This window comes from Geospiza fortis, unplaced genomic scaffold (assembly GCF_000277835.1).
Source record: "Geospiza fortis unplaced genomic scaffold, GeoFor_1.0 scaffold244, whole genome shotgun sequence".
NCBI lineage: Eukaryota > Metazoa > Chordata > Aves > Passeriformes > Thraupidae > Geospiza > Geospiza fortis.
The window spans coordinates 554,759-577,490 of NW_005054370.1; the positions used below are offsets into that span (position 1 = coordinate 554,759).

General features: G+C 43.1%; 1 protein-coding gene and 3 non-coding genes across 4 annotated transcripts; 3 read left to right on the top strand and 1 right to left on the bottom strand.

Moving 5' to 3' along the window:
• Nucleotides 1–699: 699 nt before the first annotated feature.
• On the top strand, nt 700–771 carry TRNAM-CAU. The gene has a single exon. It is a non-coding gene; the product is annotated as a tRNA-Met (tRNA).
• Nucleotides 772–1,779: 1,008 nt separating this feature from the next.
• TRNAQ-CUG lies at nt 1,780–1,851 on the top strand. Its single transcript has one exon. It is a non-coding gene; the product is annotated as a tRNA-Gln (tRNA).
• Nucleotides 1,852–2,784: 933 nt separating this feature from the next.
• TRNAQ-UUG lies at nt 2,785–2,856 on the top strand. Its single transcript has one exon. It is a non-coding gene; the product is annotated as a tRNA-Gln (tRNA).
• Nucleotides 2,857–5,365: 2,509 nt separating this feature from the next.
• Nucleotides 5,366–22,358, bottom strand: NARF (nuclear prelamin A recognition factor). The gene is made up of 10 exons (XM_005424539.2): nt 22,281–22,358; nt 21,263–21,406; nt 19,533–19,665; nt 17,878–18,012; nt 13,560–13,678; nt 12,554–12,683; nt 11,824–11,896; nt 8,736–8,873; nt 8,019–8,176; nt 5,366–7,456 (listed from the first exon to the last, which is right to left on the bottom strand). Exons 2-10 carry the CDS (start codon nt 21,335–21,337, stop codon nt 7,215–7,217), a joined length of 1,203 nt encoding a protein of 400 aa, XP_005424596.2. The 5' UTR covers nt 21,338–21,406; nt 22,281–22,358; the 3' UTR covers nt 5,366–7,214.
• Nucleotides 22,359–22,732: the final 374 nt, after the last annotated feature.

The window sequence follows — 22,732 nt, forward strand, 5'->3', positions numbered from 1 at the left end:
ATACGGAGGGTCTGGCGGGCAGGAGACGGCGGGGAGGGGGGAACAGACCCCAGATTCCGGCCCAACCGGGGTTATGCAAATAGCGCTGCTGTATGCAAATACGCGCAAAGCACTCTGGGGCGGGGCGGTACCGGGGCTCCTCGCGGGGCCGTTCTGTGTCAACAACCCCCGGCGGGTTTCGGAGTCAAGTTCGGCTGTGCGCAGCTGGGAATGTGACACTTTCTGCGGTGCCACATCGGTGGTTTGGACCTAAATTAGTTAATATTGCTGTCCTGTGGCGAGAGCGGGTGGCTGAAGCCATTCTCGTTTCGCAGAATCAGAATCGTTCGGGTTGGAAGGTCCGTGTGGAGATCAAAGCCCCCGCCGGCCAAGGCAGGGTCACCCCGAGCAGGTGACAGCGGAACGCGTCCAGGTGGGTTTGAATGTCTGCAGAGAGGGAGACTCCACCGCTCCTTGGGCAGCCTTTCCGCTGCTCTGCCACCCTCAGCGTGAGGAGCTTCTTCCTCCTGCTGAGGCGAAACTTTTCGAGTTTAAGTTATGACCATTACTCCTGCTATATTTGGAGTGTATCTCCGGAGCGGGCAGCTGCAGCGGGACCGCGTGGCCGCCGGGGCGGGCGGGGTACATGTACATACATGAACGAGGCCTGTGTGGCGTTACTCGTTCTAAGCTGGGGCAGGAGAAGAGCTTGGTGTGAGCAGCAGAGTGGCGCAGCGGAAGCGTGCTGGGCCCATAACCCAGAGGTCGATGGATCGAAACCATCCTCTGCTAGCGTGAATGTTTTCGTTTTTCTCACGGCACGCCGCCCGTCCTCTCCTCTTTGCTGGTTAGTTTTGGGTGTGGGGGATAGGGCTGTGGCTGGTGCGAGATGTTTTTGCTGAAATCTTGGCGACATGCGGTATAGCTGATGCGAGTAAGGAACGGGCAGGGCGCTGGGATGCCCACAGCTGTTTTTTAGCGCCATTTGAAGGTCTAGTGGAGTCACAGGATGGTTTGGGTTGGAAGGGACCCTTAAAGGCCATTTAGTCCCACCCCCTGCCATGATTAGGGATACACAAGCTGCTCAGAGCCCCGTCCAAGCTGGCTTTGAATGTTTCCAAGGTTGGGACATCTGCCACCTCTCTGGGCACCCTGTGCCACTGCCTCAGCACCCTTGTGGTGCAAAGTTTCTTCTTTTATCTTTCATAAGAAAGCTCCCTTATAATCTAAATGGTCACAAGGCCCCCTGGGAGCCTTCTCTGCTCCAGGCTGAGCAGCCCCAGCTCTGTCAGCCTTTCCTTATAGAAGAAGTGCTCCTCTGAGCATCTTCATGCCTTCATCTGGACTTGCTCCAGGAGATCCTTGTCTTTAATCAGTCATCAAAAGCTCCTGGCACACATTTGTAGTTTTTCCCTGTCTTGCCTGATTAAATGAAACATTGTGGCAATGCCAACCATAGGAAACAGACTCTCAGCATAAAATGCGGGAAAACAAAATAAAAACACAAATGGGAAAACATAAAAATCAATGCACGTGGTATTGAAAGTCTGTATTTGGCCTCTGAGTAAATGATCTGAGGAAAAAGGCTCTGTGAGCTTAATGGCACAGTGCTGCTCAGTGGGTGTTGTTTTCAGGGCTGTAGAATGGGATAAACAGTGGAATTCTTACATGGGATGAGTACGTGTGGGATACATGGAAGGAAAACAAGGCAGGAATCTCATTCATAGATCCATGGGAATTATGGAATTGGCGTTCCCTGAGTCTGGCTCAGTAGGCGCGGCTCAGGGGGCCGCATTGTGTGGTTCCATGGTGTAATGGTTAGCACTCTGGACTCTGAATCCAGCGATCCGAGTTCAAATCTCGGTGGAACCTGAAAGTTTTTGCCACAAACACAATTATTTCCTGCTCAGAACCATGGAAAGTGGCTTTAAGGCGTTTTGCACGGACTCTTAGAATGCCGTAAACGTCCCATGGCTGGTGGAATACATATCTAAAGTAGAACAGTAACCAACCACAGAGTTTTCCTGTTCCCCCCACAATCTATTATTTATCGCAGCCAGTTTACTACTTTCTGACTTATCTGAAATTATCTGAAGAATCTCAGACATGTCACAGCATATTGTTCATTTTCTTTCTGTGCTTTGAATTGCCTGTGTGGAAACACATTTCTAAATTCTGCATCAGCACAGCTGGTGGCAGCTGCTGAGCTCTGCAGGGATGTCTCTGAGCTCAGGGAGCTCTTTTGGGGTCTCTCTGACAGCAGATGTTCCCCAGTGTTCATATTGGCTTTCTGCCCTCATTTCACCAGGGGTGACCTTATTGTGGTGCCCAAAGGGGCTCCAGGAGAGCTGGAGAGGGACTTGGGACAAGGGATGGAGTGACAGGACAAGGGGGATGGCTTCACTCTGCCACAGGGAGGATTCGAAGGGAATTGGGAAGGAATTGTTCCCTGTGAGGGTGGCACAGCCCTGGCACAGGGTGCCCAGAGAAGCTCGATGCTCTGGCAGCATTCAAGGCCAGGTTGGACAGGGCTTGGAGCAAGGTGGGATGGTGGAAGGTGTCCCTGCCCATGGCAGGGCTGGGACTGGATGATTTTAAGGTCTCTTCCAACCCAAACCATTCCACGATTCTGTAAAGACAACAAACGCCGCAGAAACTCGGAACAAACAGAATATTTAGGTCGTGTTAGATTCTCATCGGCCATCCCAGGTACAAGGGCAGGGCAAACAGAAGAAACCCATTTCCCAGCAGATTTGTTGACTATGGATTAATTCTGGGGGCTGGCGGACAGAGGAGGCACCGCCCGGTTCTATGGTGTAATGGTCAGCACTCTGGACTTTGAATCCAGCGATCCGAGTTCAAATCTCGGTAGAACCTGCCCCAGGTCTCTCCTTTTCTGCTTCTTAGCCCAGCAGGGACAGAGCGGACACGCTGAAGCTCCAGCCCAGCCCGCGGGGTGTCCTCGCCCTCAGCGGTCACATTCTTCCCAGTTCTCTTCAATGCAACGAAATTGACAAAAGACTTCATGTAATTCTTGCTACTTTTAAATTAGGTGTTTCGTTGTATTTTTACTGCTGTTCTACATTAAGTACTTTTGGGGGGAGGCATTTACACTGTGGAGAATTTCATCAGGCAGATGTGCAGAATTTGGATGTTATTTTCAAGTTATATTCCAACTACTCATTGGAAAATACGGGCAGAAACGCAGTGGTTTGGGATAAATTGCACAATTTAAATGGATATTCCCTCTGCTTCACTGACACAAACCCTCAGTAGTTATCTTTCCTTTCCAGAGCAGCTAAGGACATCTTACACCTTGGCTTCCCTCCTCCAAACCTGTCCTACAAGTCACTTGTTTGCACAGCAACAGGAGCAAGGCTGGTCTGTTCAACAGCTCCTCCTCCTCCTCTGGCCAGGTAACCCTTGAAAAAAATCACAGAACACCTTCAAATCGAGTTCTTATTGGAAATAAAAATCCAGGTCCCAACTGCTCAAGAGATCATATGGAAATGTTTGCTCAATTAATTAAATTTTCACACAACCTAGTGATGAAAAAAATCCATTGTCTGTGTCAGGGCTGATTTTCATCCTTTTCTCAACTGTTGGATCAGGTCACACTCAAAGATCTTTTCCTGTGCAGCAGTGTTTTCAATGTCTGTCCAGTACCCTCAGCACAGCCAGCAGCTCTCACAGGCTGGCTTCACACCCCAGCACAAGAGCTGTGAAGCCACAGGGCTTGTGTGCCCTGCAAGGAATCAATACATTAACAATTTTAGAGAGCTAATCACCATTCATCTGGCAACCTCCTCCTTCCATTTAGCAGAGTTTGAGGTGCAGCTGTAATCCAAAAGTCCCATAAAGTGCTGATACAAAACTGGTGCAACAGATGGGCCCACGTAAACCCCCTGGATGAAACCAGGTGTACTTAAAGAGTTAAATTCTTACATGGAATGACACAGAACCAGTGCAGAATTGAGTACTGAGATTTATTCACAATTCGTGGTCATTCTGCACTGGAAAACAAAGCACCAAAATTTGGGTAACTGAACATCATCCAGGTATAACCCAGCTGAGACTGCTGCATTTGGATATCTGCATTCCTCTGGGGCACAGCACAGCCCAGGGCTGCCCAGGTCCTTGGGGGACACACACAAATGGTGCTGTGGCTGAGGGAACCCTCCTGCAGCAGGCAAAGGGACTCACAACACCCTGGAGCAGCCTCAGAACAAAGTACCATAACCCCAGAATCCAGCACCTGACATGCTCAAGTCAAGAACATCCCAAGACAACTTTATAATTCATTCACTATGTCCAGTTCCTTTCCCACAATCCCTCCAGTTTATAATTTTCTAAAATTCCTCTTAGCACAAAATTCAAGGGGGAGGTAAAGCACTATGGCTGTGGCCATGTCAGGAGCTTTTCCTGTTGCTGAAGAGGCAGTAGCAATAGAAATTATTAAGGATTCAGGGAATCCAATCAGGGAATTAAATATGCTGTAATTTCAGAAGTGTGACTACAAACACATGCTGTCAACATTAATGGGCTTTCCAACTGCAGATTCAAAAGCCAGAATCAAACCTCAGGCAAGTATTTCACTATATATGAAGCTGCAACAAGGTTTTCTGATATATGTTAAAATTTCAATGAAAGCAGGTGAAGGGGGAAAGATTAAAAGGAAAGAAAAGTTCTATCCTGTAAAACTGGCACTTTAAAGAAAAGGCCTTTAAAAAACTAAAATATTTTACTCCAGAAGTCTTAAAAGCCAGAAGTTGACAAAAAAAAAAAAAAAAAACCCCAAAAAACAAAAGCAACCCCAAAAAGACAAGTCTCAATTGCTTAGATCACTAATGATAATACATTCTGTGTATCCACTCTGTCATGGTTTTGCACAGGACACATTTAGGGAAGTGATGGAAAGGTTTGTTATGCAAAACCATGACACCACTACAAGCTCAGTTAGGTGCCTTCCTTGTCTTTAAAAAAAGAATTCTGCAGCAGACAAATCAACAGCTGTGCTCTATGACTACCTCAGTAGGTTAAAACCCTTGAGCAGATGGAAGAAATGGTGGATCCAGCTGAAACAGGTTATTCTGGTCACTGAGCCAGCCACTTCCCTTGCAGTGGGAGCAGAGCAGATTGATTTCAGCCACTGCCCAGCCCATTCCTGGCTCCCCCAGCAGCACAGGCACTGAGCCCTTCAGTGAGGCAAGCACTGGCCAAAGTGCCCCCAGCCCTGGCAGGATCCATCACACTGCACACACAGTCCAGGGCTCTGCTTTCAGAACAGCAAGGCAGCTCTTGTGGAGTTCACTGAAGATTTCCTCAGAAAAGCAAACTGGTTTTGTACCATTTCACCCAGGAAACACACACAAAAAAATAAACACACTGTACAAAGAGCAGCAGAGATATAATTTAAACATGCATCAGCTACAAACCATATATACAGAGAAACAGGCCTATACAAACAGAACAGGACCATTTATTACATTACAATTCTGGGGGAGTTTTTGGAGGAAATCACAGCAGATGAACAAAATCAGACCGAAGGAGGTGGATGTTGCTTCTGAAAGTGATCTGGTTTGAAATGTCACACAACACCCCCACGTTTCTCCAGCAAACATCTATTACACTTCAGCTACACACAGCTCTTCCCACAGCTCCTGGACTCCCTTCCTGTACAGAGGTAGATTTCTGTCGATGTTCTGATATTGCACCACAGTAAATATGGTTCTTACCACAAGGAACAACTTGCAAAGGCTAATTTTTACAATTCATGGGTATAATCTCATTGTGGGCATTCAGGTAGTGCAGTAAATAAATTTGTTTGCACTTGAAAGAAAATTCCCTCCAAGTGCAATGGTTTGTTATTTAGGGGGAGGTCCAATGGAAAGCTGCAATTTTTAACAGCTTCACATTAAGAGAGCTGGTTTTTATCAGCAGGGTGACACTTCACTGTCTCTCTCCTTTTCAGCCTCCCTGGTCTAGAGCCAATGCCAGCTCTTGCCCTGCCTCCCCTGATGCTCCATCTCATTCCACTGTGTCCAGGTTAAATGTGCATTTTAAACACTCACAGGTTTTTGCAGGATTTCTTACTCATACAAGCAGTAGTAACATTGAAGAAATTTGCAAGAAGATTGATTCAAACTGCATGAAATGGTTAAAAAAGCCCATCACACTCAGGCTGCATAAGGAAAGCTAGAACTTTGCTAGCTTCAAACAGCCATTAATTGTGAACAGATCTGATGCTATCAGGAAGATCTGAAGAAGTCTGGCAGGAGTCTTAATTTCTTTTGTCCATCACATTCTTGAATAACTCTCTGACAACTGGGGAAGTTGCAGATGAGCTGAATGGCAGTACCACTTCACAATGTCTGTTAAATGAACCTCTATAGCATATTTATAAAAATAAGTGGATCAAAAATCATGATGCCAACATACCATAACTCTGATGGGCTCACAAGCATCGCTCAGTATTTTTTCTCAGAGGCACCCCAGGGGGTTATTTTTTGCAGAAGTCTTTCAAACATGGAGACAAATGAAAGAACAATCTGGGCATGTTCCACTCTCAGAGAGAAGCCAAAGCAAGCAGCACCACTACTGCTGGCTGCAAGCTTGGCAGAAAACTTATATGGGAAGAAAGTTCTCTTTTTGTAGCAACCAACCTATTTGGAACTATTTTAAATGAACCATTTAGCATTAGCTTCCCAGATTCAGTTTGTGTGAAGCACTCTGTGACACTATATCAGTAAGAAATGGTGGCTAGTTTAGAACTGAGTATTTTTTTGCTGAATTATGGATACAAGGCTTATAGAAATTCATTACATCTCTCCACATACTCACTTGTCCTTTAAAAGGGCTTTTCCTTACCAAGGTAAGTAAATCCCAACTGTATCAATACTGAAATTCCTGTGTTGACAGGGACTGCAGACCTAGAAGTAAAATCATCTCACCCTCTTGGAGGAGCCCATTTTGTGCAGTGAACCTTCACTTCAGGGAGCAACTTGATCAGGAATTCCACTCCCTGTCCCTGGCACAAAGGGCTAATGTACCTTGCAAGATTAGAATGAAGAAATCCACTGTATGCAGGAAATGACAAACAGTAAAATGAAATGACAGTGGCAGGAGCCAGGGCTTTTGGAGCTTGTGTGGTTTTGCAAAGCAATGTTTCTTCCCAAGCAGCCCCAGCTGGGCAGAGCCTGCCTGAGCCAGAGGGCTCCAGTGCTGCCCTGCAGTCGTTACCATTTGATGTCCAGGCTGCTCGTGCTCTGATTTACTGCACTGTAGGTGGTGTGCAGAGTGTCCTGGGCCTTCTTGGAGTCCATGCCCTCCAGCCAGTCCTGGTACATCCTCTGCACGTGCAGGTTGCTTTCTGGCAGCCTGACAGGAATGGCAGTGTACACCTCCTCCATCTGGGCCAGCAGGGCTCTGTCTGGTTTGCCATCCTCAGTCTGGGCCTGGCCCTTTCCATTCAGGCACCCTTAGGGAAAAAATAAATTAAAAAGATGCAAGTTGATGGAGATTTGATATGAAAAGAAAGTCTCTGTTAACTCAGAATTCTTTTTTCATGCTTCTCTAAAGGAATTTTTTTTAAAAACCTCCTCCCACGCTGTTACAATTTGTATTTACCTAAAGTGACTCCGATATCAACTTCATCTTAATGGAAATGAGGTTTCCATATCACAAATCTTTCTCTGCATTCTCCACGGTTTTATGATCCTAATTATGTTCCTTGTCTTTTCTTGCCCTTGACAACCACCATTTCAGAGCATCCTCTGAGGTTTGGCAGTGTAGTGCTGGCACTTGTTTATAGGTCAGAAGAGAACAAATATCATCATGACTAATTTTAGAAAACTCAATCATTTTCTGAGCCAACCCTGCACCTGTACTGGTGTTTTGGACCATTCAATAAACAGTGAGATTTTCGATTATTAAGAAGAGAATTAAAAGGGAATGAAATGAAGTGTCTGCCTGTAAGGCAGCTTTCCTTTGAGATTCAAGATACACATGCAGAACAACTGTGGATCCACAATTATTTTTACCTCCTGGGCAGGCAAGGACTTCTACAAAATGGTAGAAAAACTTTCCTTTTTTCAACTTCAGGACCATGTTTTGGATATTTCTGAAGCCGTAAGCTGCTGCAAAACGCAGCACTGTCTCCCCATCTTTTTCAAGGGTAACTTCTTGAAAGTCCTTGTTCCTGTCAAGACACAGAGAGAACATTTTAACCCCCTGCATTCCCAGAGGAACAACCCAACTGTGCCAGTTTGTATTCAGATGCTCCAAAGGGAGCAGGACAAGTGTAACAGTGAGATCAAGGTGAACTCTAACTTTCTAAACTGAGTTAAGCAGAAATTGGGGTGGAATCTTTGTAATAGAATTAGACTTTATTTTTAACTGCAGGTAAGCTTTTAATAAAATGAGTACCAGCAGGAGCTGCTTTACAGTGGCAGACCTGCAGGTTTAAAGCCTGTAACTGCCTACCAGAAAAAGCTGGCAGTAACTGCTGTCACTGCAGCACCACCCAAAGCAGGGGAAGCTCCTGGGCTGCAGGAACCAGTTCCTTGCCAATGACCCAAGGCTCTCAGTGCTAAGGGGCATTTGAACAAAACCCTCTATTAATAAAATGCTTTATCTTTTGGTCAAAACGCTCAGGCAGTTGGAGCAAGTGACTGCTGTGGGTCCCTTCCAACTGGAAATTCCCTCTTCTGTTCTAGCTCACCCATTCTACATAACAAGGATACCAAACTTTAACTTACTTTAGTGCTTTGTAGGTTATCTCCTTGACATCCACACCAAAAAGCTCCTTTGCTGCATGTTTAAAAATGTGCTCCAGGTAACCATCAGATTTCTTGCCATCATGCCTTACTACATCTCCCTCCTTTAAGCCATCAAACCTTAGGGAACAACAGAATGGAAGGTCAACTCCAAAAATTTCATTCTTTCACTTCAATAGTGTGTTTCTCCTCTTCTCTGTCTCCCCCACCAAAAAATGTTTTCTAGCACTGAGAACACATTCCATTTTTATTTATTACAGCTTTTAAAATGTAAATTATTCAGGACAGCAGTGAGATGATGAAAAAATCAATTAAAAAAAAAGCTGCAGGGGCTTTCCGTGTTGAGAATTATCAAGCAACAGTAACTGATAAGAATGCACCTTCATCACAATCTGAAGATTTTGTTAACAACCTTTTACTGCTCAAGAGCCATTTTGGGAAAAAATGATTTAAATAAGATTATTTAAATAAATGGTCATTTTTTTGCGAGAATAATTTGTGAGAATACAAAACTCCTTCAGAAGTCACAAGTCTTTGCTGACAGTCCTGCTGCTTTAGGAACTGTTTGTCACAGTCTGTAACACTGTGCCAATAAAATCACACCAAGTTAGTAGAGCTGAAACCAGGTTAGAACAGTGTACACTGAAAATAAGTGCTACACTGTGGTTCAGGAGAGAAAATGGGAGCTCATCTCCCAAGGGCATCTCCTGGAAGTTCACCTCTCCCCATTTAAAAGCAGCTCTGAAGAGTCCCCATTCACACAACTGTTTTCATACCCAGCATTGTATCACAAATTGCTGCTGTGCTGGGGCTTGTTTTAAGAACTTGATCCCAAGTTGTTTAAATCTCTCTCCAAGATCTACTTTTAAGACCCCAGAAGAGCAAAAATGTACATCATTAGGTCTCACAGCTGAACCAGTATTTTCAGATTGGTCCTTTTAAAAAATAACATTATTTTCCAACACAAATTGAGGGCACTTGGCTTGTTCAGCCTGGAGGAGACTGAGGCCAGACCTCACCAGGATCTGCAGCTGCTCCTGAGGGACAGCTCTGGTCTCTGCTCCATGACAGAACCCATGGAATGGCTGGAGCTGTGCCAGGGGAGGTTGGGTTGGATCTCAGGGAAGGTTCTTCCCCCAGAGGGTGCTGGGCACTGCCCAGGCTCCCCAGGAATGGGCACAGCCCTGAGGCTGCCAGGGATGCCCAGGGTGGGGTTGTTGTGGTGGCTGTGCAGGGCCAGGAGCTGCACTGGGTGATCCTTGTGGGCTCCTTCCAGCTCAGGACATTCTATGATTCTATAAATTGAGCTAATGAGCCAGCATTAATGAACAGCTTGGCCTTTCACTGGACAGGCTGGTACAGAATTAAAAGCCTCTCTCTGTGTGATTCTGATACAGAATTACACGAGTGTCTCTGTGATTATTCCTGCAAGAACTTTATTCATTCTCTGTGTGACAATCTCAGGTAGAAGCAATCAAAGGAGCTGCAGTACAAACACAGCTCTGAGCATGTTCCCACTGATCCACTTCAATTTCTCTGAGCATGTTCCCACTGACCCACTCCAATTTCTCCCCTCTAGGTCCAAGCAGGATTTTAGCTGGAACTGAGAAGGATTTTTCAGAACTTCCAGAGCTTTCTGTTTTGTGCAAGACAGCACGTTCATTGCTCCTTTGGAAAGGCACCAAGGAACATCTGTCACAGCTGAACAAAGATCAGGGAGAGCAGCCTCTGGAACCAAGTCTGAGAATTAAACACCACACAGGCTGCTCCCTGAGCCAAGCATAAGGGATGGAAACAAAACCTCTCCAGTGCTTTGTGTGCTTCTCATCTAAACACAGCTCAGTTTGATCTAATCTTGAAAAACTGACTGCTGTCCTCATATAAAAACCAATTCATTACCATTTCCTGAAAGGGTGCTGCTCCTAGCAATCTCCATGAACATATTGGGGAGTGGAAATTTACTGCCAGGATGGTGCTGTGAAAGAGAGGGGAGCCCAGAGCAGATGGTCAGCCCAGCACTGTGAGCACAGGGCAGATCAGGGCTCTGCACAAGGAGCACAGAGAGCTCTGAACAGGGCCAGCACCCCAGCCAGCCACACTGACTAGCAAGGCTGGAACTTCATGCAGTCACATCTATTATTACTGCAAATAATCTATATTTATCAATAAATAAATAAAATAAAACAAAAAATAAATAATCCTTAAATATCAATCAGGAGCTACATAAATCTTCAAGTCATATATTTTAAAAGAGTTACTGTATAAGGGTCATTATCTCAAATTACCTGCTTTGTAATTAGACAGTACATGTGAATTTATATTATCTGTTTCATATTTTATATATGAACCAATGAACATCTAAGAGAATATTTTTGTGGGTTTGGCCACTCTAGAAGGGTGAAGCTGTGGTACACTAAGGCTTTGATGCAGGTTTTATTTTTTCTCTAAAAAGAAAAAAACATTCTTCTGGACAGTTTTACATTTATGTTGTGTGGGAAATGGGTTTATAGAAAATTCTCAAAGGAATTTTCTACGAAAAAAATTTCCTATTTTCTTCTAATTTCTTTGACAGAAAACTCACATAGTGTACATCTGTATGCAAATCTTAAAATAAGAAATATTGACTTAAAAATACCATAGAATAAAAGAGACATTCTTAAGAGAGAAATTGAATTAAAACAAGTTCAAAAGATGACCTTACAAGTAAGACTAGATACTTTAGAGAAATAAAATGATAAGAATGCATTGTAGTAAGACCCACAAGGAGTAATTTTAGATGATTAACTTTAAGACATTTACAACATAGTGTAGCTAAAACTGATAAACCAAGAAATGCTTATAGTGTGTTATAATTAAGAAAGAGTTGGCTTCTGATTGTGATGGTGTGAGTTATAACATCTATATTGTCTCACCCTCCTCATGAGACTGAAAATGGAATAAAAGCTTCTAAAATGGCTCTCAGTTGCCCCATGTCTAAGTCAAAAAAGAGCTTTATCCAACAATGCTGAATATGCTCCAACATGTCATTTGTCATCCAAACAAGGAAGCAATCCACAACAAAACTACTTACAAACTATCTACAGCTACTTCAGTCACATCTTTCACTGACACATTTTTCTGTTCCATTATCTGGACAATTTCACCTGTAGGAAAACACATCACATTTTACTTTCAACACAAAGCACAACACCCACTGTGCCTCTGTTTCAGAAATCAACATCCCAACACCTGCAATGGCTTTGTGTCACATCCTCCAGCTCCTGCTACAGTGACTGCTCCCTCCAGTGACTGAGAAGCCTGAAACTTCCTGCCCCAAAGAAAAGGGGCCCTCAGCTTGCCCAAACTCTGCTTAGATCCTCAGCCTTTCTGTTAGGCCAAGTCTGGAAATATCCAAACTGCACTGCAGGATGTTTGGACACTAAGGCTAAAGACAAGATCCTCACCAAAAGGCAACTGGTGCCATGAATTAGGAATAATTCCTAATAAAATAATGACCATAGACAAGGCAGAAAATTGTTTTAAATATGGATTTGAATAACTTTTACCTTCTTTAACAGGCTGTCAAAATACCTGATTTTTTAGATGAATAGCAACTTAGAAAGAAAGGATGTGTCACTCTGCCTTCCCTGTGCAGTACCTGTACTACCAGGAGCACAAAAATATGTACTGATTTTTAAAGCAGAAAAAAGCCAACCTTATGACTAAAGGAGACTTGAAAAAAGCAAACTCTGGCAAAAAGGCAATTCTAAAAATGGTGATTCACTTTTATATTTATAGATGATAAGTTTAAAAAAGTTAACCTGATGTCAGGACACAATCAACTTCTGCTGAATTATACAAGGCAGTGTAGAAATCTTCCCTCAAGGCTTCCAGCTTTTTGTCATAACAAGGTGCCACGACCACATGGAAAATTTTATCAGGAGACAAGTTCTGTGGAATACAGAAGGGAGCACATGTGAACTCCATGAAGAGCAAAAGACAGCTTGAAGGATGACAGGGACAAAAATAGTGACATAAACCTCATGCAGGCAATACCAGGAATAAGTCCCTACATTAAATTTAAACAATATTCACAGACATAATGATTTGCCAGAAGTCACAAAGCATCAGCAACAAACTTCCAAAGCCAGTCTGCTGGCTGGAGCAAATTCCCTCTGGCCATGTTTTCTGCAGCTTTTTGATTGCCTTAGAAAGTGAATACAAGTCAAGATTCAAAGTTCTGGTTTCTGGCTGTCACCCACTCACTTTCACCAGAGCAAGCCCTTCACAATTTGTCTATCCATGTGCAATCCTTCCCTACAGAATGTGGCTCCTTTTAGGTAAGGAACAGCAATTTTTTCAACATACAAAATTGAGGAGATAAAAAGGTTAGCTCCAAGGATACATTGCTTTTATTGAGCTAGGTAACAGGGCAATTTCCACATTATTCTCCTCCACTCCTGTTCTGGCTCTGCTGTAGAACTACGCAGGCAGCATTTCACAAAAAAACTGCTATGGATTTAACTTTGCCCGTAAATATTTAAATCCACGTTGCACTGGGGGTGCAAGGACTGCTGCCAGCTCACAGTGATGGATGAAATGTATGATGTATGAAATGATGTAGGAAATGTAGGAAACGTAGGAAATGATGTAGGAAATGAGGTGCTTTGTACATTCCTCTCATCATGGGCACTTGAACAGCACACAGCACCATTTCTTCTTCAAGTAAAGGACAGATATAATACACTAAGATCTGTATCTCAGTATTAAAGCCCATCTGCTCTATTTAGAAGAATATAATGGTAAAAATAAATCAGAATGACTCACCTGCTGCCTGGCAAAGTAGCCCTTCACTAGGGAGCCCATGATCTGCTGTGGGGACTTTGCAGTGCAGATGTGAGAGGTCACCAGGTTGGTGAGCACCCTTTCAGCATAACGGATCCAACCTGGAACCACAAAAAAATCACAGGCACAGAGGAGTGAGCCATGGGCACAGCAAGTGCAGCAGTCACTCAGCACATCCTGAAAATGGTGACACCTTCACACCAGGGAGGACATGTCTGTGTGGGCTGGGAGCCCCACCTTGGGAGCCATAGGAAACCTCAGGGCTCTGTTAATAATGCTTTAGTCAATAATTCACTGTGCTAGGAATTCTAGACCAAGGTCCACTGTGTACTTCATGACCTGCTGCTCTTTCCTCATGTACAGATTTAACAAAGCAGAACGAACAAGACCCCAGCTAACAGAAATTGGACTTCTAGACCTCAGCCCTTGGATCATCACATTCTACAACAAATGCACTGTTTGGCTGCTTAACTGTAACCTGGTATTTCCTGAGATTTAATATCCCTGCACCCAGCCTGCTCCCCTAGAACACAAGAGTCACATGAGAGCATTATCACAAGATGCACATGGATTAAGTCAAGGAAAAAATGGCTTTTTTTACTATTGTTAGAGTAGCCACACCTGCAGAAACACCCCACACTCAGAGGAACCACCTAGAATCTCTCTGTATGCCACACTCTGTCCTCAGTTTCTCAGGAACCCCCTCTCTCACCAACCCCTTCAGCATTCCAGCTGGGGCAAGCTGTGGATACCCACAGCACCCCAACAGACAGAGCTGTTGTATTATTCCCCCAGTTAATGAACAAATCAAGGTATTTAGGGTGTGCAATTCTTTCTTGGGCTCTGGAGCTCTCACTGAAAAGCCCCAAATCCTCCACAGCAATAGTTTGGAGCTTTTTTCATCTACATGACACCCACATTGGGCAGCAGAGTTAGGCCCAGCCTTCAAGGCAGGTGTGTTACTTTTGGTGCTAAGAAATGGTAAAAAAAACCCAAAAAACAAAAAACACACACATTTTGTCTTCATGCATATCAGTGATTACATAAAAGAGAAACTGCTGTGCAGAACACACTGCCCAGGAAGGGGAAAACCTGGAGGTTAACTTTTAAGCTTGAAATTACCACTTATGTAAAAACACCTGGGACTGTTTAAGTCAGAACAATACCACAAATGCCAACAGCAGCACAAAACTGGCATGGAAAGCACTGTTCAGATTATTTGTCTCTCTGTAGCAGAGAAATAGTTTTCCTAGTGTAATAAGATTTTACTGATGAAAATGAGAAGGTGCTAAATATTATGGAAACCCAAGGATCCTCCAGCTGTTTAAATATTCCTAATTCTTGTTCTACACAGACTTCAAGCTGGTTTCCATAAAAACCTCAAAGGCACACATCATCTTCAACAAGCATTCATTTCTGCTGTAGGAAAAACTGAGGAACATGGATTTACCTCTTAGGACTGTACTGAATTGCAAGACTGAATGGAAGTTTGCATAATGTCCACCTTCACCTAGGACTTTAAATCACAGACATTACCTACAAAAAAGCTGAATTTATTGGTGCTTGGTAAAAATCTCTATCAGCATACTCTGCATGATAGGTACATCATATTGCTTAAATGGCTTTAGTGTCAAGTGCTGTCCAAACAGAACAAAAAGTGCTTCAAACACAACAAGGACAGTTTCTAAAATACTTGTACTCACCATTAATCACCCCAGCACTCCTGCTATGAGGCTGGTTCTTATAATTGGAATCATTTTGATATTGTAGTCATGACCTATAAGGAAATTTGACTAAATCCCAGGAGATTTCTGACAGGTATTGTCTGAGGCAATTCCTTAAATTGGTTCTGTCCTTGCAGTGGATGGAACAAGTGTCTCACAGCTGCAGCTCCCAAAGATCATTAATGTCATTAGTCACTGGTTAATTGTACAGCAGCCTGGGTGAGTGAGCATTTATCACACACTGCTGTTTGTGCCCCCTCACCACAGTGAGGGAAAACCTCAAACACCCCATTGTTATGTCAGGAACACCAGCACTCACCCAGACCTACACCCTTTATAAATTCATTGGGATTCTTGGCCATTTGCTGGCTTGTGTTGCCATCAAAGAGCAAGAAAGCATTACAAATTACCATATAAATTCCTGCAGCTGTAGCTCAGAACATGTTATTTTTTGTGGTTTCTTGTGAGATCATGAAGATGCATGTATGCATCTGTAGGAAATGCAAAAAAACTAAGCAAACTTTTGCTAGTGTAAAACCCCATTCCTGGAAAAGGAAATTCACTGACTGGGACAAAAGCATCAGAATCCTCAGTACTTTATGATGCTCCTGCTGCAAGTCTGCCCCACTGGGAAGACACAGAGGTTGGCAGTGCCTTAAAAACTCCAGATTTTCCAGAGCAAATGCTTCATGTTCCTCATCAGCTTAGTACATTAAGGAAGGGAATTGATTCTTTTGAGATATTACAAATACTATCAGTAGTAACACTGCTGTTCTTTAACAGGAAAACCCAAAAATGAGCTCATTTTCTCCCCAGAGAGCAGCAGGAGGTGAACAATTAAGACAGGGACAAGAAATCAGCTTTTCTCAGGTTCTGGACTGTGCAGGCTCTGCTCTTTGCTCATGGTAGATGTCACACCCCTGCCTGCTGCAGAGGGTGATAGGTCTGTGCAAAGTCACACACCAAGATAAAAAAGAGTAAAGCATTTTTTATACTTGAGGTCACATTGACCTTGCATCTACAAAGCTACATAAAAACCATTTTGTGCTGAATGCACCCAGTAAACAACATCTCTGGGACAAATTTATGTAATCTGGGGGTAGAAAGAGGAAGGAGAAAAATGAACAGAAAATGCACACAGACAATTAAGGACAGGAAACACAGTGAACAACCTCACTTGGAAGATGACTAATCAGGATTTTTGCTTTCTCTAATTGCTGACAAAGAAACATACCATGTTTTCAAAATGGACTGACAGTGATATTCTGGGTTAGTTTCCCAGAAATGGAAAGCACCCAAGCTTGTTACCATCTCTGTCACAGCAGAGAGCTGACACCAAAAACTAACTTGTGCAGACCACACAAGGACAAGGAAAGTGCTCCATTAACTATTTTAAAGTATTTCCACTGAGAGCAGCAGATAATCTGAGCTCTGTTTCCAGATGAAAACAAATTAAAATTATCTCAGAAATTCTAAAAGAAATCCTCAGGTTTTGAATTTTACCTAAAGCAAATACAAGACAACAAAACTAAGTAATGGGAGTGTTTCAGCTGCACAGGTTTTACATGAAATGAAGCAATATATGATATGTCTGCTCCTGAAGATAAGAGGTTACACTAAGATAACAGTAACAGAAAAAAAGACATGTTTTTAATACATATATGTAGTAGTCAAAGCATAACCCAGATATTTCCACTACAAAATACAAAGAACAAACAACAACACAAGTATAATTCAAACAGCAGTATTTAAACTTCAAATCAATGACAACAGCAGATTCTGGGGAACACTGACTGCAACTCCTGATCACTCCAACATTTCTTTAATAAATGTAATCCACTTGAGTTATTTCAAAGCTAGCAAGAAGTATTTTGGTATTTTTATCAGCCTTTTGAAAAGCAACACTATGAACTTTAGGGTGGAGCTGATGAGGGTGTTGGGCAAAGGAGTTACTGCTACCTCCTTTTTGATACTTCTTTTTTAGGAATGTGATTTCTTACTTGAATTGAAATGGTGCTGTGCTAACAATGCAAAAGGTAAGCAGTGACTGCATGTTCTGCATCTTTGCAGCTGGTCCAAGTGCAGGTTCTCATACAGAACACATTCTGCAAGGTTCTCAGAAGTGAGACATTCAGTGAGTCAAGTCTGTGACATTTCATGTGAGAATTATTTTCCAAGTGTCAGACACATCCATCTCACAGCCATCACAAGCAATGTCACTTGCTACTTTCCCCCAGGCTTAAGTGGCAAGTTCTAAACTTTGCTTAAGGTAACAGAGGTTGTGATTTAATTCTATCAAAGTTCCTTTTCAATGAGGAAACACCCAGTTAAACTTTGTGGTCTGAACATACAAGAAGCACCCAATAAACTTCTCCATTCCAGTTCTGATTCTCAATTCCAAGCACAGAAATGCACTCAGGATGACCAGTGATACTGGGAACAAACACTGTGTGTCCCTCAAAAGCAAATCAAAAATGCTTTAAGTTATGTAAGGCTCCCAAAGGAAGCCCCCCTTTCCTCAGCTCCTTGGTGGTTCCAGTTTGAAGGGAGGGAAGGATGGATAAATCAGTTCTCACCAGGGCAAGCAGAGGCAAACATTGGTAAGGCATGTTCCTCCTGGTTCCTCCGTTGGTACCGCTGCACAAATTCCCTCTGGCTCTCCAGGATACTGAAATCTGCAGCTATGGTGGTGTCAAACACATAATGCACCCCTAGGGAAGCAAGCAGAAACATCACTAAAATGTTTTCCACCTCACAAACCCCTTTCGAAGTTCCAGGCCTGTGAAAAATCTTGAAGGATCAACAGGTATATTCCTTCCCCTCTGCACATTTTCACAGAGTCATAAATAAAAGCCATACACTGCAAAAACACCTTCTACACCCTGAGTTTAAAAGGACCACCAAGAGGCTACTGCTGCCAGCAGCACTGCAAACATTCTCTGCTTCCTTCTGAGCACTTTGCATCTGTCATTTTTAACTCAACAGGATGTCACGACTCCTGCAGCGACTCTTGCAAAGAAATGTTCTTTTCAAGACATGCTGAAGTCACAAAAAAATCATATCCAGCTAAGAGGCATATCTGCCATTGCTCCAGTTGTTTGCAGAGCTACAGGAGCATATCACCACCACAGCAGAGACCTTCTGGCTGCTCATTTGGCAACACACTCCCTGTGAGCCTACGTAACACTGAACACATCCCCACAGAAGTCAGGGTAGATAATGAATGCATTCTAGGAAAACTGGGGCCCACCAGAACTCAGGAATGCTTTGAGATGAAGAATATACACTGGGTACATCAGAGATGCATCAGAAAAAAACATGAAAAATTAGTATATATAGATACAGACAGAATGAAACAAGTTGATAGGTTTATTACTGCCCTTTTCCTTTCTTCAAGTAAATTTAAAAAAACCAAAACGTACAAGGAAAGTGTCTATTGCTTTTTATCCAAAACTCTATACATAATAACCAAAGGAAGTACAGCTTTAACATAAAATAGGCAAATACAACAGTTCTTGTAATTTCAAATTACAAGAAAAAACTAGAACTGAGAATCTCCTAGAGATACAATGTGTCAAAAGCACAGAAAGGAACTTAGAATAACAATTACCTTCTCCCTCAAGTTTTACAATAATGGGAAGCTTTTGACTAAGCCCTCCCTGATTTCTTGGTAGCCAAGGTTTTGGAGGCAGCTCTACAATGTCCCTCTGTTCTGTGACCTTTCCTGAGAGCAGGGAATGTCCCCAGTCTGTCTCTCACACTGCTGTAGGTGGCACTGGTGCCTGGCTGGAACTTCACAGAGCCTGGAGTTCAAACTCTGAACGAGGTTGTGCAAGGGCACTTCAGGACTGTTTAACAAAACATCATGGAATGGAATCCCACCATTGGTTTTGCTGGCGAGGAGCCCTAAATCCCATCCAGCTCCACCCCCTGCCATGGCAGGGACACCTCCCACTGTCCCAGGTTGCTCCAAGCCCTGTCCAGCCTGGCCTTGGACATTTCCAGGGATCCAAGGGCAGCCACAGCTGCTCTGGGAACCTGGACCAGGGCCTGCCCACTCTCATTTCTATTATCTAATCTAACCCTGCCCCGTTTCACTCCATGCCCTTGTCAAAAACCCTCTCCAGCTCTCCTGCAGCCCCTTCAGGTACTGGAAGGCTGCTGAGAAAGCAAAACCAACCAAAATGATCCCTCCCTTTCTTCTTCACCACCATAACAAATGCAAACTTACCAAGACTTTTGAGGAAACCACAGAGTCTCTTGGCTGCTTCATTCACAGAGAGATTGAATTTAGCAGCAAAATAAGGCAATGACTGAGGGCATAGAGACACTGCCAACACTTTGTGTTTTGAGGTATCACATTTCTGGTAAGTGAAACAAAGAGAGAGGAAAAAAAAAAGTCATTAAAACAGGGTAAGGCTCCTTGCTTTCCCTTCCTTTCCCATTCCTGGAGTTATTCCTTAGAGTCTCATGCTTCAGTGGGCCATATCATTAAAAACCCTGTGAAACAAGCCTCAAGTTGCAGCAGAACAAGATGTTCCACTGATCCTGACAGTGTTCATCTGCAATCACCTGTAGATGTTTCTTTTATAGAACTCAGGGGAAATCCATCCCTCTTAGGACAATTCTGTGGTTGGATTCCAGGTGGCCTAAGAAAAGTTAAGGGACATTCAGCACCTCTGATGTTCTAGTAGGATGAAATATTCTAGCAAATAAGAAAAGAGCTGTATCTAGTTGTAAATACAACCCAGCAAATGACACATCTGAGTTTTTGTTAAGGCTCCTGTGTCTTTATCACTGCAGTGTTGAGGAAAAGTGGCAAAATGGGACTCTCAACAAATCAGCATTTGTAGCACTGAGGAATCCCATGAAAGCACCCAGTGTGTGGTGTGGAACTGTGCAGCTCTAGTGACTGTGGCCTTCAGCTGAAGATTCATCTTGTGTTTTAGCTGGGACATTTTCTACACCAGTGGAACCCCTGGAAGACAAAGCAGGACTGTGCCACAGATAAGTGTCACCCTGCAAAGGTCAGAGCTCACAGTCTGTACTGATCCAAATGCTGGACAATAACCCTTCAAAGAGAGCTCCTGACTCAGAGCTCATGACTGCCCCTTGCTTGTGTCTGGACCCCTGGAGCTGTGATGAAGGTACCTGACTGCCTTGCTGCTGTAGGATTCAGGCCCTCCTAACAGGACCCATGTGACCCAAAATATTATTTCCCCCCCATTCTCTTCTAATTTTCTCATATATGACACCACCATTCTGTATGGACAGTTAAACTCCTTCTAAGAAAATATAACTACTATGAATTAATCCTTATTTATGACACACATGTACAGATCATGAAGTTTCAATTCTAGTAGCTTTTGCACAGAAGTCTGGAGCAGAACTAAAATAATTAATTTAATATCATGTTCTAAAGATGTGAGCACTACACAGAGTGAGTAACTTCTAAAAAAAACAGAACTCAGCAGAAAATAAAACAGCAATGGAACACTTACAAGGTTTGCTAAGAATATGGACAAAATGTAGTCAGGTTGAAAGTATATTAAAAAGAATTCTAATTTCAAGAACATGTCTTTATAGGTTTGTATAATGTGGGTATATTAGCACCAAAACCACTCAGAACAGTCCTAGCAATGGAGGAATGAATATCTATAAACACCAAACTGCACAATAATTTGTTAGTGCAGTAATGAAATCATCACATTGCCAATAAAATTTCCTTCTGCAGGTGTAGTAACTTTCCTCTGGTGTTTACATTAAGTGCTGTGACCTTGCAACTCCAATACAAAATTATTTTAAGTACTTTTAACGTTTGTGTTGCCTGACTTCCTCTTTGGAAAAAGCATATCCTGACAAATCTTCACATTATCTGCCTTGGGAAACCAAGCTGCTTAGTCATTCCCTAACTGCCTCCTCCTCAGAGCAAACAGTGGGGTATTGTTTGGGTCACTTTACCTTATTAAGGTTGAGAACACGAAAGAACTCCTTCTGATTCTGCTGGAAAACTCTGGCTCCTTCTTCCAATGTCATGCAACTGTCACAAGCTAGGCAGTCGCTAAGGAGTATTTTAGCATTAGCCAATGTATCAAACTCATTTTTCTGGGGGCAAAAAAAGAAGTAAACAAGTATTTAGCAATGATCAAATGATTTTCAACATCTCTGCAACGAGCCAGATGGAAAGCAAACACAGTATCCCTGTTTGGTTTAAAGCAGGACAATCCACAACACTTGCATAACATCCAGAATTATTTACAGGTAAACAAAACAATATGTTCCATCCCAATCATAGCTCTGCTCCTCCTATTACTGTGAAACTGCAAAATGTTTAAGTGTAAACAAAAATCTAAATTTAGCCCCTAGTCCATATGCTAGTAACTTAATTTGCACTGTGCTTCAGAGCTGACAGTCCCCATCAACTCACCCAGCAACTGAGAAAACTTTCCCTTGAACTATTAAAGCTCTTTAACCATATGTCCCTCCAGCAGCAAGGTGGCTTAGGCTCTGTAGCACGAGGTAAAACAAAGAGAACACAGTCCTACAATTGCACTGAACATATTCTGTGAGACCAAGAGTTTCACACTATCTGCACCTCATTTGAGAAAAAGGAATACTTGGATATAAAGAATTAAGTTGATATTTTGTCCACTTGTACTATCAAAACTCTTCGTCTTGTAAGTTCTGTCTCTGCTCTGAAGACTTGGTAGACGAGTTTTGGCACTCTGAATTTTTAGAACTTAGAATTTCTGTTTTGTGTTTGCATTGTAAGGGCTTTTATTGCACCTTTTTACAAGATTTTTGATTCACATATTAAGGGACGTCTACAAGAGCTCATAACTGTTTTCAACTGCTTGTTGTTTATTGTTATACTTAGTAGTTGAAATTGCCTCCTTATGACCTTCTTTAGCTTATAAGGATGTGTATGAGGCGCACAAAAGAATACAGAGTCTAATTGAGGTTTTAGAAGGAACATTACCTCTTCAGAGCCATCATTTGAACTCAATGCATCAACAGATGTACTTTGTGTATCATCATTTTTCTGTTTTTTACTGCATTCCTGAAACAAAACATAAAATGTGCGGATTATGCACAGCCTGTTCACCATTCTGTAAGAACACTTTTACAGAACTGTTCATGCCATTAACCACGGACGGAATTATTTACAGCGTTGTGGAACACATGCAAGACCCTGTGTTCAAAGTGCAATTGCTACGATGGAAATAATTTCTCCGGAATTCCCCCGCCTCATCAGTTCGAGCGTTCTGGGCGGTTTGTTAAGGCGAGGGGCTGCCCCGGACAGCACAGCAGGGCACGGCCACACGCCGGGACACCGCGCTCGGGGCTGCTCCGGGAGCTGTCACGGGGAGGACGCGGAGCTCGGTGACCTTGGGGCCGGCGGCCAGCGCGACTCGCCCCGCCGGGGCTCCG